A 27405-nucleotide genomic window follows, 5' to 3' on the forward strand; every position below is an offset into this window, starting at 1 on the left:
AACCTGTTCAAAGTAAAACATACACAAAATAATAACCAGTGAGGATTAACAAAGTATTCAATATGCTGATTTTATGAACAAAAGTGCATTTGGAAGGATTGAACAATAAGTTCCTCTTAAGTGTCATTTGTGGAAAGTTAAAGTAAACTAGAAAATATCCAGGGAAGTTTAAGAATTAAAGGAAATGACTGGTCGATAATATGCGTTAACCTTTGTACTGAACAGCAGAGAACTCTTCACCTAATCAGCAGAGGCTGGGCTTGGTGGATTAGTGAGGTATGTTCAGATGGAGCACAGGGAAAGGCAATCCAACGTCCCTTCCCTGAGTATTTTACTCTCAGGTTCCAGTCATTAAGTCCTTGAGACAGGAAGCAACTCAAATCCTAAGAGTTCATATACCTCAGAGTTTTAGCATGTACTGTATTTTACATCTGGGGATTCAGTGAGCAACACTTCTGTGTACAGGTAAGTTAGGGGAAGAAAGAATTTTTATTAAATAACTTCCTTCTATGATTTAATATGCCTCATTATTTAGGTAATAGATGGAGACATAGTAAATATATTTGGGCACTGTACTATTATTCTGAACCTAACAATTAAAAAAAATTAATACTCAAGGCCCAGTGAAACATTTCTAGATAGAGGCCTGTAGTCCTGTATATTGAAAAGCAACTAAAATATATCTACTGTGACTTATCCTAGAAATTTATTCTGTTTTTGATATCTCAGCTACTTGTAGCTTAATAGCATATTTGATTCCCTGTAGTTTATATAGTTTAGAAAACTTGAACTGTATTTGGAAAGAAAACTCAGACTTTTAAGTATTCTATCACAAATATTAAAGATACCTCTGAAGTCTTTTTAAAATCATAGATATGCTGTGCTTTCATGAGAGTTAGTCATTCTTTTCTAAGATCAAATATGAGAGTTATTTAATCTTCTCTAAGGTTGAATAACTAAGATTGATTTATATTAGTTAATGATTTAAAGGAAACACAAAAATAAGATTGTGCAATATGGTGTTTGGAATCTCTTACAACTAACTAAACCAATTCAAGCCTATTCCTGTTGTAACTCATTTTCTATTAGCTACCTAATATCCTGTGACTGAGTCATTTTTACATAAAAGAGATGCAGGTGGCAAATACTGCAAAACTCATCATGATACAGTAAACTACAACCAAAACCAATTTCAGGTTTACAGCAACTGATTTCAAGGTATGAGGTGTGGCAGTGGCAAGCAGACAATGTTGATCTGTGTGACAACAATTGGTAATGTCAATATAGAAGAGATGACTGAGTCCAGAAGGGCCAAGAGTTGCTACTGACACTACTGCTATTGACTCTTATTGATAATTGGTTCATGTGCCATTGAAGATCATATTTAATGACATGGCGAAATGCTTATGTGATTGAAGAACCATTTATAAATCAATAGTAGTATTTGTAAAAATAAATAGCATATCTACATGCACAGAAGACTAGAAAGTTATACTCCAAAATGTCAATAGTTATAGTGACATGGAGATTTTGATTTTCTTTTACTTTTTCACATTTTTCCCAACTTTTCTTCATAACACATTACTTTTATAACAAAGTCATCCAAAACAATAAACAAGTTTCACCTGAAAGTATATTTAGAATATTTTTAAAACTGAATTTTAGCATAATTGCCCTGTTACTATTAAAAAACTATGCCATTAGCACAGTATTCCAAAGAAGGAAGGATGAAGCAAAATAGAATAAAATTGTGCATAAAAAAAATACTTTTGTCATCATGGTTGAATGAAAAGGGGATATTTACCCAATAATAATAATGTCAGGAAAATTAGTGAACTGTTCGGGGATAGGTGATCAGTTTGAGCTCCTCAAAAAAAAAAAAAATTCAAGATTACTAAAAACATCAACTTTAATGATCAAATAGTATAAAAAGTAGAGGAAATATAAATGAAGATAGATCTCATCTTTGGTTTAAAGGAATTTTCTAAGCATATAAACAAAGAAAATATTCATAAATTGGTATTTTTTGGTATTGTATATTTACTGATAGCAGTATTTTTTAAAATATTTTTTAGTTGTTGATGGACCTTTATTTTTATTTATTTATAGGCAGTGCTGAGAATCAAACCCAGTGCCTCACATATGGTAGGTGAGTATTCTACCACTGAGCCACAACCCTAGTCTCTAAAAGCAGTATTGAAATAGGTAACATCATTCACTGTGACAAAGGCCTCAAAGGATATTTAGTAACATCCAGTCGTTGACCATGGAATCCTAAGAATTCAACCAAAGGAAATACAATAGACACTTGACATTTATGAAGTATATATCTTCTAGCTTCTGGTACTCTTTAAATCTCTGTTTCAAATTGTGTTCTAAGGTCCCCTGGGGTTCTTCAGAGGTTCCCAACCCTGTCTCCTGGAGTAATTTAATTTTTATCTAACTATATGTTAGACTCTACATAGGAATTTTTTCTTAAAGATTACACTGAAAATATCAAAATGTGAACACCAATGTGATTTCTTTGGTATAAATACAAGTGTTACTTTGAGAAACTCCTGGAGAAGTGGGAAATAATAGTGTTACATTTGCATACTGGCCTCATAGTAGTGATTCAAATTCCTGCTCAGGAAACATGTAAATCATTCTATAATTACCTTGGATGTAAAATCTGAGAATTTCCAGGGCTTGTTGCAATAAGGAATAAAAGATTTGTGTTCTGTGATTATCAACAGAGTTCCTTAATATATGTCAGCTTGTCATAACAGGAACTGACTTCCACTCAGATGTTTCAACCAAAGAGATTTTATTGTACAGACTATTTACAGAAGTTATGCTAGGTTTAAGGTTAGTGTTGGGGGAAAGGAACCAAGGGTCATGGAGTACTCAGGCACTTGCAAGAGTAAGAAACTGTTAGGCCTAAGCTGAAGGTCTAAGGGTAGGAAATTACATTGGCAGAGCCCAGTAGAAACTGGGAATTCAGGGAGGGTAGGATGGGAGAAGAGGTATAAATCTAGTTCATTTCTCACTAGGAGTGGGGCCTGTCCTTAGAAGTTCAAAACCTTCCAGAATCCCTCCAGAAGCCGGGAAAGAGATGAGAAGCAAACTTTCTCCTTTTCTATCCTTTAATCTTCTGTGGTATCTCTCACTGGTGTCGCCCATCAATGAAAACCAGCTGGTAAGAGAGCCCAGAGGAAATAGTTTATGAAAGTTTGTCTTTTATAGGCACAGAGTCTAGCACAGAGGGACAGGTGGATCCAGCACAGAGCAAGTGGAGAATAATCAACATACTTTTAATAGCAGAGTATTTGGAATTCCAATGCCCAATAACAGAGAAAAGATTAACTAGATGATGGTATTCTGCAACCATTCTGCAATTAAGTAAATAATGTTGCTCAAAAGACCATTATATAGGGCTGGGGAGATAGCTCAGTTGGTAGAGTGCTTGCCTTGTAAGCACTAAGGCCCTGGGTTCAATCTCCAGTACCACAAAAAAAAAAAAAAAAAAAAAAAAAAAAAAAAAAAAAATTATATAATCAGGGATCACAGAAGAGAGCAACTAGCTTCATCCGGAGGAGTGAAGTACTCAAATTGACACCTGATGTGCTTTGTTGTCCCATGAACAAACTTTCTTGTAGTTTTTGCTTGTTATAAAAACAATGTGCATTCACTAGGGGAAACACACATGCAGAACCAAAAGCTAAATAGTATGTATATGATTCCATTCCTCTTCCCAGACCACTGCAAACATCTTAATGTGTTTCTATCTTTCCAGATATTTTTTCTACATATATATACACATGATTATTTTGTATTGGGATATCATAAATACTCTTGTATACTGTAATTTTCACTTAACAAATCATAAATACTATTTCACATAACAGATACCATTCTGCAACATTTTAAAATTGCAAAACCTTGTCCAAACTGTCTCTTTATATCTGATTTTAACAACTACATAAATATTCAGACATTTAGTTTACTTTCTCTTGTGGCTGTTACCAAATACATGTGACAAACTTTCCTGTAGGCTACTCTTTGCACATACTACTTCCCTCAGGGTGATTTCAAGCCACTACTTATTTTTCTACAGCTCTCAAACTAATAGCTTTTACATTTTTAGATTGTTTTTTAGAAGGAAGTGTGTGAAAGAAAAAAAGAGACAAATGCAGCCTTCAAAATTTAAAATATTTACTATCTGACCTTTTATAGAAAATGTTTGCAAACCTCTGTTATAGAGTATTTCTGTATTAGAAATTCCCAGAAATGTAATTTTTTTAGTCAAAGGGTGTGAATATTTTTGAGGCTTTTTAACTACATTCTGCCAAACTGCCCTCAGAATGTTTGAGCTTATTTACACACTTCTCAGTAATGCATAAGCCTGGTTATTTGCCACACATCCTGCCCCTGGGGTTGCTGGCTCAATTCACTAGCTGTGGGTATTGTGTTATTCTCAGCCAAGTTGATGGTACATCATTTTAAGTTCTCACTTCCCTTTAAAATACTTCACCATTATTCATATTTTTTCTTCCATGATTTAACTCATTTACATTTTTGTCCATTTTTCTTGGAATAGTATATTTTTATTTTGCTTATATGCTCTTTGTTTAATAAAGATGGTATTTCCTTATTCATATATATTACATATCTTGATAATTTTTATTTTTCCTTTAATTTTGTTCTATGGATGTTTTAGATGAAAGAAATTAAAAGTTGAATAGTCAACTCTGTCCTTTTCCTTTGTAATTTCAATATTTGCTGTACTTGGAGATTAAAGTAATTCACTTGTATATTCTCCTTGCCCTTTTAAGATTTTTTAAAGAATTTAAATCTTTCAATCTTGTTCAAATTTAGTACCTCAAAAAAGGTTTTAAAGGGATAAGTAGGTAATATTATGTGAGTCCTGGAGTCAAATTGCTGGGTTCAGATTTAGCTTCACCACATACCACATATTTGAGTGAATTACTTAACCTCTCTAAGTCTTAGTTTTCTTGTTTATAAAATGGAGATAACAATACATACCATAGGATTGATGTAAAAATGAACAGCTATAAAACACATCAAGCACTTAGCACAGTGCCAGTAGTACTTACTATAGCAGCAAGAAAATGCTCCAGGCAAAAGCAATAACATGTATAAATGTGCAAAGGTATGGAATCAATTTGTGGGTTCAGGAAACTAGATGAGTTATGGTAAAATGGGGTATGAAATGTGAGGGGTAGGATGGACAGATGGGAGGAGGCAATGGGCCTTGAATGCCATGTCCATAGAAGCTTGTTTTTTGTTTTCATTTTGTTTGTTTGTTCTTTGAAATAGAGATTCTTGCTTAAGTGGCATAGTCTGGCCTGGAACTTGCTATCCTCCTGTGTCAGCCTGCTGATTAACTGAGATTACAGGCATGTGTCACTGTGCCTGGGAAAGAGTTTGATACAACCAGAAATGGGGAGAGAGGCAATGATGGCTTTTAAACGAGCAAGAAACTGCATTGAGACATGTGGTATAGAATGATCACTGTGGTAGCCAGGTGAGAAATCAACTAGATTCATATCCCTCTCTTCCACACTCCCCTGCCCAAATTCCTACTCCTCCTTACTTCTAAATATGGTGCTTAGACTATTTCTTGATTTTTGCCATTAGGGATATAATTATGAGGCTAATTAATAAACGGTAGCTGCAGGGATGGACCTACGGATCCCTAAGAGTTGCATTTGAGAGAGAAAGTATAATCAACTGAATCTGCTAGTGAGTGAAAGCTGAGAAGTGGGTGGATGAGAGAGAAGCTGTCTCAAATTAGAGACCACAGGAGCGGCTGGGAACAGAGAGATGAGTGATTTGAGAGGTGTAAGGTTTTAAGTACCATTTTCTGGAGTATGTCAGCATTGTCCTAGGCTCTCCTCTGATGGGTCCTGACTGTTCTGAGAACCAAGTGGTGACAACATAGTGAGGTGGTCTTGAGTGGTTGGGAAAATGTAGAAAAGAAAACGTGCTAGCTACAATTTTAAAACAGAGATTCCCATTTTTTGCCATGGACTGAGTTACAGGTATATGGATGCTGGTCTTCTCAGCCCTCCAGGTAGAAGGGCCTAGGTACCTCCTGCAAAAGCAATCTCTTCTAATGACCCATTTGGGACTTTGCAATATTTTCCTTTCCTACTTGTCTCATGAAGTATAAGCAACTGCTTTAGGAAGTTCAATGCACTCAGAAACATCAACTTGTGGACCAGGCTATGTAAGACCCCTGCTACTCAAAAGTCTTACATTGCCCTTTTAAAATTTCTACCCTTGTCCCCCATTCCGATACCCACCTACCATTCAAAAGCCTTCTTAAAATAATCTGACTACCAGTTTAAAGGGTTGAAGCATGAGTTCCCTACCTACGATACTTTTGGTGTTGGTGGTCCAGGGCCCACACCCCACGAAGCACGCGCCCAGAAGAGATTGCTATGACTTGAAGAACATCCAAATCATCCTGACATTGCTGTTAGAACAATGAACCCGAATACCATGCGCAGGACGTCCGTCTTCACAGCTGCCAACCCATCTGTTAAATCCATTATCCCCCAACAGTACGAATGAATGAAGGAGGAAGATTTTAAAAGTAAATTTGTGGGCGGTTACATGGAAACAACAGACCCCGAGTTCTTTTCTTCCTGGCCCTCCCACTCAAATCAACGCGCTCCACTTATGACGTGGTGGACGCCTGGGTTTGGCAGGCATGGGATGCCCTCGCCCTCCGCACAAGCCTGAAGGCGTCACCGCGCCTTTCCACACCACAGTTCCAGGGGAAACGAAGGGGCGGCGACCTGGCGGATGCTGAGCACAGCGATCCGAGGCCAAGCGAGGCAGCGTCGCCCTGGCTTAACCCTCCCTTCGCGTGACCTCCGCCGTCCTCCCCGCCCCTCGTCCTCCAGCTGAGCCTGCGGCCGGACGCCTGGCGCCCCTCTCCTAGCCTCCGCGCCCCGGCCACCTCCTCCTCCCCCGGAGCATTTTCCTCCTCCTCCTTTTCGCCTCCCCCGCCTCTTCCGTTTCTCAAGAGAAAGGCTGTAGCCTCCTTCTCGGCTCCTCATCCCCGGCTTAGGTAAGACGTTTTCCTCCTTACGCCACCCATTCCCCCGTGTCCGGCGCCACCATCTCCCTCCTCCTGGGATCTGGGTCCGGGGTTGGCTGAGCGGCGCGTTTCCTCGCCTCTGGGGAGGGTAGGTGAGTCAATCTGGGTTGGGAGAACTCCTTGCCTATGCGGCCCTGGCCTGTGAGGTCCTCTGTCCCTGCAGCGAGGCGGCCCCCGGCCTGGCGCTGCCCACCCAGGCAACGCCGCTGCAGCAGCCGGGCGGAGGAGCTCGCGGGGCCCTCGGTTCTGCTGTAGCGACCCGCAAGTAATCAGGGACGGGAATGCAGAGTAACAAGCGACTTGAATTTTTTTAATTCAATCGTTAGCATTTCTAGGTCGAATAAGCTGCTTTAGCCGAAGTGACAGTTGTGGAGAGCAGCAGCCGGGTTCAACAGGTAGATGGCATAACTGTCAAGCGCCCCTTGGTTGCAGCGTGCGCTTTTCAGAGATGCTTCTAAGTGCTGATAGCTGTTGGCTGCCTCTCCTGACCTACTTGATCAGTGTAAAATAAACATGATGGGACTATATTTAGAAAAATCTTTACCTCCTTGCTTTTAATTCTTTCTGCATTTTGAGAGGTGGTTTTGTGAGACGCAGTTAGTTGGTATGGACAGAGCGTAGGTGAAAAAAGTTAAACTGGTTTGGCCTAATCATGTAGGTGGTTAGACACAAGAAAATCCCTTCGTTATTTAGTACATCCATGAAAAACACTTATAAACAATCACAGTGTGTTTCATGGAGACTTCCAATTTTAAAGCTAGTTAGGAGGTGTTGAACAAGCAGAAGTTTGCCCACTTGAAAAGCATAGTGGATTATGGCTGTGTGAACAGACCACTTAAGTGCATCCCATACGATGAATAAAACATATTTTCGCCCTTTCCCTTTATTTCCTAGTTTTGAAACCAAAGGCTTTGCTCAGCCTGATAATAATATAAATGATGAAAATAAACCTGTCAACTACTATTGATTAATGGATTAGCTAAGTGATCTCATTCTGAATTTTTAAAATATCCCTATAAGGAGAAAAATAAAGACAATAGAAGAGAACATTTTTTTTCCCATGCAGGTATTTTTGCAATCTTATTTAGAACGTACTTTAAGTTTCTGAGAATTTTTATGCTACTTTTGAAATTAATTCTTAGTCATCAGGATTACATAAGATGTGTATAAGTTACACTTTTGCACAGAATAAACTCTCTCTTCAAACTTTTGAATTAAACCACTACCTGCTTATTACAAATTTAAATTGTAACAATATTCGTGGTAACACTTTTTTTAAAAAGTTAATTTCTTATTGGGTTAGAAGGCATTTGAAACAAGTTATAAATAATAATTCATCATGTAGGCATTTCCCTTTCTATATCTAGCTCTAAAACAATTAGAAAATGTCTTATTCTATTTCATGTTTTACAGACATTGCTTAAAAGATAATTGTTATATAAAGTGATCAATATAAACAAACATCTTCGTTTTTAAGGGTGGGGATGGTATATATGAGAACTTTTTCCAGATGTAAGTCCTTATTAATGTCCTTGTTAAAATACTTTGAATCTTGTAATGAAGCTAACAGAACTCTCCCTGTTGATGTTTCTGTTTGGCTTAGAGTTTGGAAATAAAAACTTGGCTTCCCATCTCCCACAATTAGTGTAGTGTTTCCCAAATTTGCCTGAGTTTTAAAATTATTCAGGATTGTGGGGAAGTGAGGGGGTGGGGTTTAAAAAGATTCCCAGGTTGCAGCTTGGTACTTCCTGATTCAGAATTTCTAAGGGAAAGAGGATACTTAGACTAAGCAGAGATGATAACATTTTAAAAGGGTTTTTTTATTTTTTTTAAAATTTTTTTAAGGCAGATTTGGAAAGCAGGTGGAAACAACTGTTGCTGGAATGAGCAGTTGACAAAACCTATTAAGACTCCTGTATATAAAATATTCTTAAATGAAAGATGATTTTATTAATGTATCACTAATTTAGGAAATCTCATACTTTTATATCCTTTTGTAGTTAAGCCTTTGGTGGTTGAGTTTTATAAACATATTTTTGTATATTTAGTTTCCTTTACATGGAATGCAGTGTTAGTTCAAGTTGTCATGTTCTAAGAACATTGTATTAATGAATATTTAATGCAGATTACTATGATTTGTAATCCATAGGAAAATAAATTATTGTGCCTGCTAATTTCTTCCATATAACAAATTTATTTGTCAGCTCTTATGTGTTCCTGATTAAATATAGGGAAGGCAAGTGTGCAACTTTAAGTAACTTATTTGTAGCTTTTATTAAAATGATTCCCAATATATAAAACAAAACAAAACAAAAAAACCCAAAAAACTCTTGGCCATAAGACAACAGTCAGTTATACATAAAAACAAATTAACAAAATAGAGTATTAAACATCTATAAACATCTGATTTGTTGAGATTAATTGCCACAATGGAAAACAACAGAATTTATTTCCCTTTCTTTTCTTCCCCTTTGCCTTCCTTTTTATTTGTTTTGTTTTTGTTTTTGTTTTGTTTTCCCTTTTTTGAGAGGGTGGTTATTAGTTTTAATCTTAATCATCTAAATATTTAAAATCTCCTAAATTATCCAAGTTTAAATTAATTTAAATATTTGCTAATTTTACCAATAGATATTTAAACATGTACCTTTGGTGACAACAGTAAGTTTCCCTCCATGCAAATGAGGTTACAATTAGCACTGAAGGATTTAAATTCAAGTGAACACAGGAAATTGTTCTTCTGATACTGCTCCAGGAAAACAGATCTAAGTTAAAGTGATGCCCTAATTTTTCATTACTAGTAGATTTTTTAAGTGAAGATTTGATCTTCAAATTTCCAGAAAACCCCTCTAAATAATTCCTCCTTGGAATTTGCAAGAATTCTATATAATCCCAGTTTGATCTGGGAATAATTGAAAGTATGCATTTAAAATATGATTGTAAGCCTCATGAATAGCAAAGGATGGGGGAAATAAAAATAAGATCAAGAAAGTTAAATATTAGCCAGTTTATATATTTATTTATGGTTGCAGAATCAGCAAGAGTGCAAGAGCATTTAGTATACTTACATATTACTGTGACTTTAGGGAGCCATGTCTATCTTTTTAGTACTTTGAATATTTTTTATCAGTTCATGTTCCTTTAAAGGCAAATGTTACATTTGATATTCTATATTGCTCTAATCAACATTTTGTAAACATCTGTTACAGATAAACATTTTATTCTTTCAGAAAATGGAAGAATAAAGAGAATGCTGGGAGAGATTTGAAGCCCATAAATGGCACATAATCTGTGACCTCTGTTTTCTTGCTTAACATTCTGGGGATATGTTTTAGGTCCAGTTATTTTTCATTGCAGATGTAAATAATAATAATAATCATCTTCTGGAAAGTTCTGCAAAAAACTGAACTTGGGGCTGGGGAGATAGCTCAGTTGGTAAAGTGCTTGCCTTACAAGCACAGGGCCCTGGGTTTGAGCCCCCGCACTACAAAAATAAATAAATAAATAAATAAATAAATAAATAAAAATAAAAAACTGGACTCATGTTTTCTAATAGTTTTAATACTAAAATTTGCATCATAAATAATCCTTTGTAGATTAATTTTGGTTTGAGAAAATCCCTTTAAATATGTTTATCTTTAATGGAATGAAAATCAGTCAATTGATAGAACTCCCACTGTGTGTCATGGAGAGATGGAATGTGTATCTGCTCTGCAGGCACTCACAGCAGTAGAATGAGCCTTGATGGCCCAGGTGGTGACTTAGTGGGAGCATTAGATCCTCTCATGATGTTTACCACACCCAAACCACTGTGGTAAACATATAGTCTAAGTATTAAAAACAGTGTGATTGTGGCACAAAATCAGCATCAAAACAAATAGTGCCACCTTTCTTTCAACCTAATTTTCATACCTCTAACCATAACTTTTTTTCATTCAATTAACAAATATTTATTATGCTCTTATTAGGTAGATGACAAATGTCAAATGCTTTTGAAATGTGCATTTCCTTGAACCTGTAATTTTTTTCTATAAAATATATATTATATTAAATTTACCATTTTAGCCTTTTTTTTTTTTTCTTCTTGTGGTGCTGGGGATTGAACCCAGGGCTTTGCACATGCTAGGCAAGTGCTCTACCACTGAGCCACACCCCCACCCCCTAACCGTTTACTAGTGCACAATTCAGCAACACTAAGTATATTCACATTGTTGTGCAGTCCTCTCCAGTGTCTACCTCCAGAACTTTTTCATCATTCCAGACTAAGACAGTATACTCATTAAATAGCAGCTCTCCATTACCCTCGCCTCCCAGTCAGGTAACTACTATTGTACTTTCTATCTTTGTGAATGTGAGTATTCGGAGTACCTCATATGGAACTGGAATCATGCAATATTTGTACTTTTGAGGCTGACTTATTTTACTTAGCATGGTATATTCAAGGTTCATCCAAGTCGTCACATGTATCAGAATTTCATTCCTTTTTAAGACTGAATAATATTCCCCACCTTCTTTTATATGAAAAGTAAATATAAAAAAACAGGGAAGTTTTTAAGTGGAACAGACCACTGGAATCATCCTATCCAACTGTCTTCTCTTCCTTTTTTATATTTGCAAACTATAAAATATTTAATAATTAAAATTTAATGATAAATTAATCTTAATGAACAAATTAATTAAAATATTTTATTAGTTTTTATGTATAACTGACCATTATGGCCAAGGTTCACTTTGGGGGGGAGGTTAAGGAGTCATTTTTAAAAAATGTATAAATAAGTTTACTCAAATTGCAAGCTTGTCTTCCATAAGTTTAATCAGGAACACAGAAGAGCTGACAAGTAGATTTGTTATATAAAATTGTCAGGCACAATATTATATTTTTCTGTGGATTATAATGTAATGTGGATTACATTATAACCTGCATTAAACATTCTTTAATACAAATGTTCTTAGAATGTGACAAAACTTGAATTAACATTTCATACAAGTTCCCCAAAGCCTAAGTCACATGGCCAAGGTTATACACTCAGTAGATGAAGGACAAAGCAGAACCTAAGAACCAGCTCACCTGCCACGTAAACAAGAGTTTTTTGTACCATACATTCCTCTGCCTCTATAGACAATAAAAGGCATATGTTAAATGAGTTGGTACATCTAGGAAATGTTGTAAGAGTTTAGAAGGAAAGATAAATTGACCTGGGAATCTTTCTTAAAGAACTAGAAAGTTACATTCAGAAAGAAACATTCAAATTGACTTGAGGATTGATCAAAACTATAAATTATATTCTACTGGAAGAAGTTCTTTCTATGAGGAAGACATCTTTTCTTTTGTTTTCCTGCCTTAAATTATCTTTAAAAATCTTTTCTATAGTTAACAAAGTTATCCTGAATCTACTTTTATTTTTCATATTCTATTCTATTTCAGATTTCATTTACAACACCACAGTTATTCTAAAAACATCTGTTAGCATACAAAAGTTTAAGGATATAGTTGAAATACAGCAGATAGAAAAAGACCTAAATGAACAAAGTTTCTGGGTAGAAAATGTTCCTAACTATGGAAAAGAAAGGGAAAAAAAAATCACTATCAGTTTAAAACTATTTCTAAATGGAATACTTTTTCATAATTTTCAAGTAAGTTCTGAAAAGTCTTTGAAATGCCTCATTTTCCCAAGTGTTTTGCTAATGTAGAAGAGTCATTATGTAGACCAACTTGCTCCCCAGCCACCCAGCATTTAATTTCTGTTACAAAAAAGCAGGGTAAGTCGACTCAGCCTCAGGGCAAGGCTGTCCTAGTTGTAGTAGTCATAGGAGTCCCTGTTCTGTATCTAAGTAACCAGTGATGGACAGGGTGGACTCACTGTCACACCTGGTGTCCTTAAGTTTATATGAAAATCAGCTGAGGGACTTTTTAAACCCAGATTTATTGAAACAGTATCTATAGGGAAAAAATGCAAAAATCTATATTTTTAATGTGTCCCAATTAATTCTCAATCTTACTTATTTGGAAGATACTACTTTAGCACAAGCTCCCATTTAGAAGTTTCCAGAACAATATTTAAGAACATCAGTCATCTCTGTGTAGCCTATTGCTTTGAGCAGCCTCAGTGAACAAAAATGTTGGCTAGTAGTCCATTAGTAACCTCAACAAAGCTAGAGTGAGTTAAACTAACCAGGTTAGAAATGGTATGTGCCTTATTTTGAAGGTTAGAGAGTAGGGAGTGAGAAATGTTAAGTAGATGTCTATTCCAATTAAACCAAACTAAACTCACTCTTTAAGATGATTTAATTAACTGAATTACTCTTGTCAAGGATAGGTCACCTCTAGATAACACAGTATAATTTCAGAATCTGATTCAGTGCTCAAAAAATGGAATTCTATTGCTATCATCCAGATACAGCTGTGGTTTGTTTTTAAAAATGAATATGGAATATACATAGTCTTTAATGAAAGCAAATATGGGCCCATGTGCCTAATAGCACTTGGGTAATGCTGATAAGGTCCAAATACAGTAAAAATTATGACAAAGATAAATTCTGTATTTACAAAGCTAAGGGGAAATACATCAGCTGGCATTAATTGAACACCTCTGAAATATGTGTTAAGAGTCCTAAGAAACCACACGTTTAAGTCTCTTGCCAGAGGATAGATAAGTAAACCAGTGTATCGTGTTATGGTGAGCCGGAATAGAGATTTGGCCTATCTCTGGTCTCCCATGATCCAGGAGCCCAAGATGGAGGAGTCCGGAATGGTGTTCCTAGAGGAGTCAACAATTGAACTGATTCTCCTCCTTCCACACATACATTAAACACACATGCATGCACACACGTGCACACACACACACACACACACACACACTTCTGTTGAGTTAGAAATGCATACTTGAAAATATAGAATTTCTCAGAATTCTATAATTCTACTAATTCACTCAAAGTCAGCCCACCCACTCAGATTCAGAGCATTACCAGGGCCTGAAAGTCCCTTTTGCATCCCCCCAGCAATAACCCTCTTTTATTTTCCACCATAGTGACATCTAACACCATGAGCTAATTTTGCCTGTTTTTGAACTCTGAATAAATCATACAGCACAGTACATATCTGTCATATCTGAATTCTTTCAGAACAGTGGGCCTTCGTGAGATGCATGCATGTTGTTGCCTTATTGCAGGGTTCATTAATTTTCAGTTCTGTATGGATGTGATTATGCTACAGTTTATTTCATTTGTTATTTATGGTTACTTGGGCTATTATCAGTGTTAGATTATTAGAATAATTCTGCTCATAAATACCCTTGAATGTCTCTCATGTACACTTGCATGAACTTCTGTTGGGTATATATGTACAAAGGAAATTGCTGGATCATAGATTATATTTGCATTCAGCAAATTACAAATGGTTTTCCAAAATGGTTATACCAATTTCATACCAGCACTAAGTATTCCCATTGCTCTGTATCATCACCAAGCCTTGGAAATTTCAGTGTTTTTAATTTTAACTATTCCATTGGTTAAGTGGGGGTATCCTGTTGAGATTTGAAGCAGCATTTTCCTCATTACCAATAAAGTAGGCTGCCTGTTCATATGTTCATTGACTTTTTGGATAGCCTCCTTAAGGCAGTACCTATTTAAGCTTCTTGCCCTGAAACTGATTCTGAGAGTGTAGGTGACCATTAGGTAGAGAAAGCAAGAGGAAAGACACCAACCAGAGGGGATAGCAAGTGCAAATGTATAGTATTCTCAGAGCAGGAGAGAAAGTGGGTAGAAAATGGAAAATCAGCTGTGAAAAGATAATACTTAATTGGGACTAGGAAGTAATGATGACAACTCAACCCACATCAAGGTAAAATAACACCAAAAAAGTACAGGTGGCCCATACTATAAGACTCCCTGGCTTCTGAGAAACATTTGACAGTTAAGTATCTAAAAGTTGAACAAAGCTCATACACTGGAAGGACAGTTTAGTTTCCACTGTACTCAAGGGTAGCATTGAATGCTTGTCCTCTCGTTTTCCTCTGTCCTAGGTAACCCGTGGGCAGATGAGCAGTCATAGGGCTATCAGAGGAGGTGACTGTTAGTAAGCTGTACAACAAATTGAGGCCTACTCTGTCTTTGGGGCCTGCTTCTGTTCCCATCCCTTTTGCCATTACAGCCTCTGGTCTTTACTCCCTGAAGGTAAAGTATGGAACAAAGGAGAGGTAGAATGAAATGTTCCCCCTACCTACATGCGTGACTTTGTTAGGGTTACATGTACAAGGGACATTTCTGAATCATAGCAATTCAAACTCAATAGAGCACTAGTCACAACTTAGCATGTGTCCACCTAGGAGACTCCTAAACAACTGAGCCTCCTTGAGAGAGGTCAGGACAAACAGCTTCCTGTAAGACATGTATGTACTTTGTGGAAGCCAGGCCTTTTGCCCCAGTAGCCATGGCTGTCAGGCAGGGCCATGCACAGCTTAGAGGATGAGTGAAAAAACCGAATTCAGGATAGGAATGGGTGTCGGGGCAGGGGCAGTGCAAAACTGTGGGCTCTATAGAAAGAAATGTTGGCTCATCTGCTTGAAGAAGGGAATGTCAACAGAAATGCTTTGATTCACTTGCCACACATTAGGGAGCAGTCCATTTTGTGGGGCCTTTATCTCTGTGTCACATTTCTGTCACTTTAGACAACAAAAAGGTACAAACAGTTCACAGAATAGACTCCCTGGGCCCTAGAATCCTCACAAAATCCCCTGACAAAATATACCCCTGAGAAAAGTGTCTCCCCGCAGATGGTCTGCCGTGAAGCTAGAGTAGTCCCCCAGCCTCCAAGAGCCAAAGTTTCCACCCAGATGCCCCCAAGGCAAAGCAGTCGGGGCTGGCCTACATAAAGGAAGCTCATTCAGGGTTATTCAGAGAATTACAAGTAGTTCCCAGGCTTTTGATTTAATAGGCTAGTACATTTTCAGAAGAGATTTCAGTGACCTATATAAACTTGCTAACTTCATATTTTCTCAAGTAAGGACATGTGACTATGTTTTTTGTGAGGTTGTGTTTAATTGTCACAGCTGTCCTTTATTATCTACAATGTGCAAGAATGTGTGATGGGTGCTTTTCCAGAGATTTCTCATTAGATCTTCGTGACATCACTGCATGGTACTATCTTCATATTACAGTGAAGAGAGGCTCAGAGAAACTAAGTAAATTTCATGAAAAATCATTTCAAAGATAATTTCCACATAAGTGCAGGTAGGGGCAGAACTAAGTCTTGAACCAGGTCTACTTGAACCCTTTATCTTCCCCACTGTGTTATTACCTCTGAAATATGCATCACCTATTCAGATAAGATATTCTCTCTTTCTCTCTCTCTCCTCCTCTCTCACACTCTCCTTTTCTCCTTCTCTCCCCCTCTTTCTCTCCCTTACGGTGTTAGGGATCCAACCCAGGGCCTATGCATGGTAGACAAGCACTCTACTACTGAGTTACTCTCCTAGTCCCCAGATATGATTTTTGGGGTTATTTTGGCAGTACTAGGGATTGAACCCAGAGTTCATACATGCCAGGCAAGCACTCCCTACAACTGAGTGCTTTTTTTTTTTCTTTCTTGAGATAAGGTCTCACTAAGTCACCCAAGTTGGCCTCGAACTTGCAATCCTCCTGCCTCAGCCTTCCAAGAAGCTGGGGTTAGAGATGTACACCACTGTGCCCAACCCCAGATGTGACTTTTAAACCTCTTGATGTTCCAGTGAGATGACAGAATAGCTACAAATTAAAGTTGAATTTTATCTTTGTAGACAGAAATTGATTTTTTTTCCTGATCTGCTTTTTTTCTCCAACTTTAATTTTAATTTCTCCAACTTCTGTGAAAATAACACAAAAACTAGAGACTAACCCTGATATTGTGACACAATCTAATATTAACATATCGATATACATTTAGTGAGAGATGGTGAAGGATGAAAATTCTTTAAGCCTATTTTGCTGAAATGTGACTGAAAATAGGATGTTACAAATCAAGGCTTATGAGAGAAGTCATTTCAGCGCTCACTGCATCGTGCAGTACTTGGCTGTTAAAGTGAAGAGCTCTGGGAAGGTTTACCTCACAGAATTAAACTGTTGACCACATAAGTGAGGAAGAAAACTCTATCTGATTTTTATATTATTTGACAATAACACACAAAAAAAGAAAGGAATAGATTGTGTTAGCATTGGCTAAAATCATTAAGGCCTCCCTCCCTGTCAGGAGAGGGATTGCAAGGTGAATTGTATTCCTCTGACATTCCTACCTTGAAGTCCTGACAGCATACAGGAGGGTATGCATAGGTTATATGTAAATACTATGCCATGTTATTTAAGGGACTTGAGCGTGCATATATTTTGGTATTTGGAGGAATCCTAGACCCAGTTCCCCAAAGATACCAAGGAATGAGTGTATTTGGAGAAAGAAACTTTAAAGACTACATGAGGTCACATGGGTGGACCCTAATCCAATCTGACTTGGATCCTTATAAGAAGAGGGAGTGACCAGAGATTCATGCCCATAGAGGAAAGATTGGGTGAGGATGCAATGAGAAGAAGCTGTCTGCAAGCCGAGGAGAAACTCGGGAGAAACCAGAACTATTAACACCTTGATCTTGGACTTTCAGTCTCCAGAACTGTAAAAAAAAAAAATCTGTTCCTTAAGTTCCCCTTAGGCCCCTACCACTATTGTATGCAGATGGTTAAGAGAAACATCAGTGGAACTGATGAATGAACTTTTACTTCTTAGTAGGGTACTTTACAGTGAGTTTGAGGATCAGCTGAAGAAAGGGTTTTTCTGAGAGTAAAAGGGAAGTTAAGTGTCAGTGATATATAATGTTCAAACTGGTGACAGATATTAGCTATGTGTGTATTTTTCTGTATAATGTACATTATAATGTGCTTAGAATTATTATACAATAATTATTAATTTATTTAACAACCAACAATTTGTGAGAATTTCATTGGCTAGAATACTGATTAACAGCAAAGGCTTTGTCTACTTTTGGGACTTGAATACTGTCCTGTTACTTCCTAACTATGTGATTTGGGGGCACATTCCTTAACCTTCTTTTACCTCAGTTTCTTCATCTGTAAAATGGAGATAATAATACATATTTCATGGGGTTGTGTGAGAATTAAGTATACTAATATATTTGAAGTGCTTATAAGATGGCTGGCATATGTTAACCACCTTGTTTCAACTGTGTGGTCTATCCATGCACATGAATAGCTACTAATAGAACCAAAACATCTATTATAACTACAACTAAAAATAGAACTACAAGTTTCCACCAAGGTACCTGCCACTAGGTGCCAGCCACTCTCGAAATGAGGGCCATAAGAAGTGTGTAAAGTGAAATTTTTTCTTTTTAAAACCACCTCAAAGATAATTTCCATATGAAGCTGGAGAAGTCCTGTATTGGATATAGCCTTCAATTTCTCTGTAGACAATCTCAAGTATTTGAGGTCAGGACAAATTGTTCAGTGTTCTTTTTCTTTTTCTTTTCTTTCTTTCTTTTTTATTTTTATTTTTCCTCCAGCACTTCCTTCTTGCCTGCATGAACTGAAATGAGGATAGAGGGAGAGAGCTATCAGGAAACAGCTTACAGAGAAGTACAGTATGATGATTTGATTTGTTTGGAGGAAATGGTCTGTTCAGCCAGAAAGTAGTAGGTCAGCTGTGCAAATTAATTAGGAAGTCTTTTTTTTTTTTTTTATGTTTTGGGACAGAGTCTTGCTATGTCATCCAGCTAGCCTCAAATGCCTGTGCTCAAGTAATCTTTGCCTTAGCTTCCCAAGTAGTGGGGACTACAAGTATGCACCTAGAAAGTCTTGTATGGGGGCTGTAGGATATTTTTAGGGAGCTGGAAAACTGGAGAAGGAGAAGTAACTGAAGAAGTGCTGGGTTGGTTCAGATGGCTGGACAAAGTGTAGTGCCAATCTGAAACTCTTCTTCTTAGAGCTTGACAAAATATAGTGATCCCTCAGGTCAGAATATGTAGTGATTAAGGTTGAACTGTGGGATATCTTTGGATTTGAAAAACATGATTATTTGGCTAAGAATTTATAAAATCTGTACATCTGTTAATTTCAGGTCCACAGTTTGTGACTGATAGTTCTCCCCCATTGATCAAGTTGCTGGGTTTCCTAAGTAATAACTGCTCAGGTGGGAACAACAGTCATTGAGGAAATAAAGGTCAGGTCCAAAGAGGAGGAAATTGATTCCTGGGGAACAGCTGTACAGGAACTTATCAGAGGCTATCCAACAATGTAGTTGGTACAGTGCCTCTATAGAAAAATATTAATTGGTTTTAACAAAGTTCAGTATAGTAGACAATACTGATATTGTTTATCTCGAAAGCTTCCAAATTGAACTCCTTAACATCTCTGTGTTGCTTTTAAGATAAAAAGTTAATTGGATACTGTTGGTTCATTGGTTCTTGTTCCTTAACTTATATAACTGCAAAACAATTACTAAGAAATTATAATTTATCTCTCATGGTTTGTGCTATACTAGGAATATGTATGCATCTCTCTGTGGGTGTATTATACATCATTTTAATTGGTGCCATATACATGTCATATATGCCATAAATTATTTTGCAAAGTGCCTCAGCTTACTAATGAAACTGTTTTTCTTAATGTGTAGGTTCAAGGCAACTGAAGTGAATCTTCCCACATATCATTCATTTCTCAAAGAAAAAGCATTTAAAGTAGGAAGAGGTTTTTTAGTTTTAAGTACACCTTTCTACCACCTGGAAGCTTTTTGTGTTGTTACCAAAGGCCCGGTTTGTTTGGACAGGTGCTTTAAGATATTTTAAATGTCATTACTTATTATAAAAGCATTAATGTGTTTACTATGGAATACTTGAAAATAATAGAAAAACCTAATGAAAAAAGTCATATGCAGTTGACTACTCAGCAAAAACTATCACCAACCACCACCTACCAATCTCTTTCTCCTTTCTTTCTCTCTTTCTGTGTAAACAAATATTGATAACATACTGTTACTCTATATATGATCATAGTTTGTTTTTCCACTCAACACTGTAGTATTAGCACATTTCCATGTTATTGAGTGTTCTTCATAAACATGTTTTGCTGACCTTATAGTATTTTATCTTACCATTTTGCCATTGTTTAAGATTATTTTCAACTTTTTCTTCCTGTGAATAATATTAACCCACTGTGTATAGAAATACTTTTAACTCAACTCATTTCCTTAACCCAAATTAAGGACCAATTGGAGTTACAGACTAAAAAGATGCTGTCTTCTTTAGGGACCTTGATATACTTCTGTTGATTGCCCTCTGGATATCTCCTTGTTTGTGAGCATGTGCACATCAGTGCCTCCTCCAAGGATGAATGTTAACTTTAAAACATGTATAACCAGAAAGAGGATGTCTCATTGTTTTATCCACTGCCCTTTTATAACTGTTGAGGTTGGACATACTGTCACATGCTGGTTTACCCATAATCTTAAAATGAGAACATATTTTGTTTGCAAACTTAAGATGAACTAATTGTGACAATTCACAATTAACCTGTTGCATCAGTATTTTTATATTTGTTCTAGTTTTTAGTCTCCAGTAGTCCATTCAGGAAACTTCTTTCCATGAAGACATCTGTCACCCATGATAATAAAGAACCCAAGTGTCGATATGACTGATGCTGAACCCTATACAGTTAGTCTTGCGTAAGCCTGAAAAAGTGACTTAACCTCCCAAAGCTTCCCTTTCCCTAACTGTAAAACAGGAAGGAAAATCCTCACAGTAATTCCCACAACAAGAAATGGGAATTATGCAGACTTTTAATACTGGTGAAAAATGTTTCTCTAATTGCAAAATAGGCCCAAGAGATAGTTCAAGGCATGGTAGCCTGACACTTTTAGAAGCCAGGACTTTTCAAGTCCCAACAAGTTGCATGTTTCACTGTTTTACTGTTTAGACTTTCACTTGGTAGGAGGAGCCCATAGATATAGGATTTTTTTTTTTTTTCAATGGGTCAGGGATAAGTTGGCTAGAAGATGGTTTGTGCTGCTATCCCAGGAGTCTTGCAGGACACAACAATGCTTGCTGCCTTGCTACTTAGTACTTGAGAAAGTTGCCCTGGAACTGATAGCTTAAATTTGTCCCACTTCTCTCTTCTTCCTTTCAAGGTGAGAGAAAGAAAGAGCACTGCTTCAATCCTGCTGCTGAGTCTCTGTGGTCAGACTAGGGTAATTACAAGAATCTGGCTTTCCTTTAACATTGGGCTCTACCTGTCTGTTTAGGAATCTGTAAGTATAATATTGATTCTCATTCAAGGATTTTTCTCACACTGATAATTCAGTTCTTTGTATAATGTATTTTTGAGAATGCAAATTTTTTTTCAAGATTTTAAAAACACTAAGTTTCAAATTTCAGGTTATATGTACAGCTTTCCACACTGAGCCAGTCACACTGAGGTTGTGACTAAGTAGCTGATAGGGTGAGGCACCCTGACATCACTCTCTGAACTGCTTTCTCTTTCACATTCTTGCACTTTACAGCTGACAGCCCAGTGAGTGGGTGCTGATTCCACCAGTAGCTGCCACTGAACAGCAAAGTTGAGAAATGTCAGAGATCCTCCGGGAACTGCTCCGCGTCTCAGAGAAAGCTGCCAACATTGCCCGGGCTTGCAGGCAGCAGGAAGCCCTCTTCCAGCTGCTCATTGAAGAAAAGAAAGAGGGAGAAAAGAACAAGAAGTTCACAGTTGATTTTAAGACGCTGGCTGATGTACTGGTGCAGGAAGTTATAAAACAGAATATGGAAAACAAGGTAAGAAAGGTCACAAAGTAATGTAAAATTGCCCCAATGGCTTTTTCCCCTCATAGAACAGTATGGCTTTTATTCCTCCTCAGAATACTAGCATCTTGATCGAAATAAATATCTTGGGTTCCCCCCTTGATTGGATTACAATGCTAAAAAACTGTTCACTGCAGAAAATCTTCTAAGTACAGAAAAGAAAAGAATAATCACAAAAATTTTTCTTTTATTAATGAGTTTCCTCTTAGTAAATAATACGTGTTCTCTGAAACACAAGCCCTCTTAACCCTGCAACTAGAGAAAACCACAACTGTGTTTGCTAAATATAATTAGAATGTTTCCTTTCTTTGTGTATGTGTGCACATGACTCCTATCATTTATCTCATCAGAAATGAGAGCACATTGTTTTGTAACCTGTTTTTTTTTTTTTTTTTTAACTTGATATAGTAGGTCTTAACTTTTGGACTTAATCATTTATCTGATGTTTGCCTTGGTTATGGGACTTGTAGCTGGATAAAGTCTCCCTTTGTTTTACTAGAAAAACATTGTCCTAACTAACAATGTTTGTAATTCTGTGTATCTTAAGCTGAATCACAAAACAGTATTCATAAGTAGTAGTAATAGTACTACTAGTAGTAGTAGTGGTACTACTAGTGATGATAACAGACACTTATAAATGCTAAATGTGTACCAGACATTGTTCTAAGGACTTTGAAAAGGGTAACTTATTTAGCCCTTTTAATAACTTTATGACTTAGTGAATTACAGAAGGAACCACAGAGAGCTTAAGTAACTTGCCTAAGGTTATACAGCAAACAAATGGCAGGGCAAGTTTTTGAACACAGGCAAACTGACTCCAAAGTCTATTTTTTTTTTTTTTTTTTTTTTGGTACTAAGGATTGAACCCAATGGGGCTTAACCACTGAGTCACATCCCCAACCCTTTTTTATATTTTATTTAGAGACAGGGTCTCTCTGAGTTGCTTAGGGCCCCTGCTAAATTGCTGAGGCTGGCTTTGGACTTGCCGTTCTCCTGCCTCAACCTCTCAAACTGCTGAGATTACAGGTGTATGCCACCATGCCCTACTGCCAGAGTCTATATTCTTTTCAAAACTATATTGCCTTTTATATGAAAATCTAATAATTCTTTTTAGATTTTTGAGGATAGAACTTTGTGATAGAAAACATTTTAAATTATTGGAATATTTTCTATGAAATGTGTGAAATATGGGCCATCATTTAAGTAAAATCTTAACCATAGGCAGGAGACAAGAATCGATGACCCCATGAAATTTCTGCAAACTTTGAGTTCCTCATACACTATAATATCTACATCAGAAAAACTAAATGAAGCAAACTTATTTTTGTTTGTACTAATCAAGATAATTGAGTGCAAATGATGGTTGAGCAACTGGATTAGATTTTATTGACATTGATTTTTTTTTTATGGACTAATATTTGCCACAGACATTATAACAAATTCAGGCACTCGTTTATTCATGAACTAAATGCCAGAACTTATGAACAAATAGTTTTCCTTTTCAATTATATAAAATGTTTTTATTTCATGACCCTTATGTCCTGGCCCCTCAGAAACAGATGTTTAAGCAGACTTGGGAGACTGAGTTTCAGTCCTTGATGAATAGGATAGTTGCCAGCCCTTGTTGGCTTGTATCATCTTGCAAAATAGAAAAAAAAAAAAAAAAAACAAACAAAACCAAATCAAACAACAAAAAAATAAACCTCCAAGTGGTTCTGGGCATTATTAAAGCTTTTGGCCATCTGCAGATGACTGAGCTCAAATATTTAAAGCATTTCCTTACTTTTGTTCCCTACGAACATCATGCATATCACAAGGCAATTTTTATTTTTTAACTTTAATTTTTGTAGTTCTGGGGATTGAGCCCAGAACTCTCTACCATTGAGCCACATTAGCATTCTTTTTTGTTTGTTTGTTTGTTTTGTTTTTGAGACAAAGTCTTACTAAGTTGCTTTGGGAATCACTTAGTTGCTGAGGCTGACTTTGAACTTGACATCCTCCTGCCTCAGCTTCCTGAAGATTACAGTCATGCTTCAGCAAATGTTTTGAGAAAAATGATCCTTACTAGTGAGGATCAGAAGCAAAATGTATTTGAAAGTTTCCTGATCATATAGAGATGAGAGAAGATTCTTACTTGACTCAATTTATTCACTTTATATTGACATATAAATTATTGGTCAATAAAGTATTTCTCTTTTTTTTTCCTGTATCTTCCTAGCCTGAAAGCTAATGATATTTCTGGCAGGAGCAGAAACACACTTGGAAATGAAAAATAAAATCCAGCATTACCCTCTTATCTCTTCTATCTAGTCTCAATAATTTCAGGCACTTGATCAATAATATTAACTTATACAAGATACTAAGGTGCCATTTAAGATGATGGTTACAATATCTCCTTTGCAAGCATCCTAGCTCTAGGGCCCTTCCATAGGAGGATAACAAGACATAAGAAAACCAGACTTCAACCATGATTTGGATTTTTTTTAAATTTTTTTATTTTATTTTATTTTATTTTTTTATTATTGTAAACAAATGGGATACATGTTGTTTCTCTGTTTGTACATGGCGTTGGATTTTTTAGAGAGGCAAAGAAACAGGAAAATATTAGAGAACTAAGCACTGGATCAAGCTGGTGTCATTTTTTATATTTGAATTGGTTTATACAGTTAGAAATTTCTGAAATTCAGATCTAATTGTGCTGTTTAACTTGAAATGTAAAATGGAAATCTATTGGGAATTGAACACGTGTGGGGGTTTTGTTGTTTTGCTTTTTGTCATATTCTGAATCATTCAGTTTCCAGGCTTGGAAAAAAATATTTTTGGAGAAGAATCTAATGAGTTTACTAATGATTTGGGTAAGTATAAAAATCTTAATGTATTTTGGTAACTTAAATATGGTATGGGGTTCTGACCTCCAACTTACCGCATGAAATACGTGGATGTTTGGAAACCTTTCGAAGTCAACAGTACATATTTGAATGTGAAGCTTCATTCAATCTGTACCTCAGAATATCATGTCATTTAAGAGAGAGATGTGATCTCTTAGAATAATTCAGCATGTCCATGCATCATTTTAAATATAAATCTGTGGCATTTAAATAATTAATAAATTGCCTTTTGGAAAAGTTGCGCAGCCCTTTGGGAACCTAATGGAGGTTATTTGATGCCCCCAGAAAGATGCACAGCTACATGGATGTACAGAGAATTTCAGGTCTAAGTCCTTTTATGGACCCCCTGGGAGCCCTTGACCCTGAAATGCTCAGTGATCTTGAGCCATTGTTTCTGAAGTAACTTAGTGGCGAGCTGGTTTTGTTATTGTTTGTTTGTTTTTATTTTGCTTGAGACAGAATCTCAGAGTCCTGTCTTGATATGTTGTCCAGACAGGTCTGGAACTCCTGGGTTTAAGTGATCCTTCTGCTTCCTCCCCCAGAATGGCTGGAGATACCACAGCACCCCACAGTGCTGGGCCAATACCAAGATTTGTTTTTTTAATTTAAATTTTTATTTTTACAGACTGCATTTTGATTCATTGTACACAAATGGGGTACAACTTTTCATTTCTATGGTTGTGCACAATGTAGATTCACACCATTCATGTGATCATACATATACATAGGGTAATACTGTCTGTTTCATTCTACTAGCTTTCCTTCCTCCACCCGCTCCCGCCCCATTTTTCTCTACACCATCCAAAGTTCCTACATTCTTCTCCTCCCCGCCCCTCGCCACCCCACCTCGGTATGTATCGTCATCCACTTATCAGAGAAAACATTTGGCCTTTGGTTTTTTGGGCTTGGCCTATTTCACTTAGCAATGCCAAGATTTTAATCTTATTTATTTTGTTTCCTACAGGCATATTGCCCTCCAATGACCTCTATGTTCCATGGCAGTTTGGGGGAAAATATCATAATCTATCTGATTATTTTCAGAGAAATTTTTCATTTTTAGTTTGGAATTTTTATTTGTTTAATATTAGAAGACTAGGGCTGGGATGTAGCTCAGTGGCAAAGCGTCTGCCTTGCATTTGCAAAGCCCTGGGTTCGACCCCCAGTTCCAAAAAAGACAAAAAAAAAAAAAAAAAAAAGAACCCCACCAAAAAAAATAAGATTAAAAAATAAACAAAACAACCCTTTAATATTAGAAGACTAAAATAATGAATCTTAAACATTGTTCATGGGACAAATAGTCAAATATTGGGAAACACATTTACAAAGGAAGAAAATGAATTTTTACAAAGAAAAAAATGAGTTTCTGGATTAACTCTGAAAACCTTTTTAAGTCTCCTTCGTGAGCAATACATTAAAAATGTACTTGATTCTAATAATACTGCTTTAGTCAGCTCTCTTTATCACTGTGATCAAAAGACGTGACAAGTAGGAAGTTTATTTTGGCGCACAGATTCAGAGGTTTTACTCCATAGACAGCTGACTCCACAGCTCTGGGCCCCGGGTGAGGCAGAACATCATGGTAAAAGGCCCCAGGTAACCTACTTCCTCCAGCCAACACCCTACCTGTCCACAATTACACCCAGTTTATTTTTATCAGTGGATTAATCCACTGACATAGGTTACATGTCTCATAATCTATTCATTTCATCTCTGAAAATTCTTGCATTATCTCACACATGAGCTTTCGGGGACACCGCATATCTAAACCATAATAGACACTCGGTAGGAAGAGAGAGTTAGTTGAAAGTTAAAAATAACTCCTGTGATTAACTCACAAGAATTCCTCATTAAACATCCTACATTTGACTATTTTACAAAGTTATTTCAATACATCACTTATCCAGAATTATAGGGACACAAAGCCATTCCACATCTACTTTCCTGTTTGTCGAAAGGGCAAAGAAATGTGGAGCAGGGAAGAGGAGAGACCCGTGGTGGGTGGCGTGAGTCCAGGAAGGATGGGATCTTGGCCAGAGTTCAGGTTTCCCTCCAAGTTTGGTGGGGATTCCCTGGCCTGTTTTAATCCAAGGAGTGATATGATATGATTTACTCATTTCAATGATCCCGTAACTTTTAGTAAACCCAAAGTAGTGTTCAGTATGTGGCACTTATTAATACTATTATTCCCTAACTTTAATAGTCTAATTTAATTTGAATTTAAGTGTTTCTTGCCGATTCAAAGTCATCATTGTAGGCTGGGGATACAGCTCAGGGGTAGAGTGCTTACCTAGCATGTGTGAGGCCCTGTGTTCAATCACTACCACCACCAAAAAAAAAAAAAAAAAGGTCATCATTGTAATAGATTCATACTGTGCTTCCCAAACTTTACTGATCATATCATCACATCAGGATCTTGTTAAAATCCAGTAGGTCTGGTCTGGTATAAGGCCTGAAGTTCTGCTTTTTTATTTTTGTTTTTGTTTTGTTTTGTTTTTAATGGCATTGGGGATTAAACTCAAAGGTGTTCTACCACTGAGCTGCACTCCTCGTCCTTTTTACTTTTTATTTTGAGACAGGGTCTTGC

At 36.7% G+C, this 27405-nt stretch overlaps 1 protein-coding gene across 5 annotated transcripts in view; it reads left to right on the forward strand.

The window, feature by feature from the left end:
- Positions 1 to 281: 281 nt before the first annotated feature.
- Inpp1 (inositol polyphosphate-1-phosphatase) overlaps positions 282 to 27405 on the forward strand; it is a 34023-nt gene continuing 6899 nt past the window's right edge. Inside the window, exons 1-5 of one of the 5 annotated variants that reach the window (XM_047547564.1) lie at positions 282 to 465; positions 2110 to 2149; positions 21267 to 21326; positions 21639 to 21906; positions 24728 to 24788. In XM_047547564.1, coding sequence (XP_047403520.1) covers positions 21703 to 21906; positions 24728 to 24788 — 265 coding nt within the window. In that variant the 5' untranslated portion in view covers positions 282 to 465; positions 2110 to 2149; positions 21267 to 21326; positions 21639 to 21702. Of the gene's footprint in view, positions 466 to 2109; positions 2150 to 6781; positions 7204 to 21266; positions 21327 to 21638; positions 21907 to 24727; positions 24789 to 27405 lie in introns of those variants that run through there. The other 4 variants (XM_047547562.1, XM_047547566.1, XM_047547563.1 and 1 more) reach the window with 4 other exon arrangements.

This window comes from Sciurus carolinensis, chromosome 3 (genome assembly GCF_902686445.1).
Source record: "Sciurus carolinensis chromosome 3, mSciCar1.2, whole genome shotgun sequence".
Taxonomy (NCBI): Eukaryota; Metazoa; Chordata; class Mammalia; order Rodentia; family Sciuridae; genus Sciurus; species Sciurus carolinensis.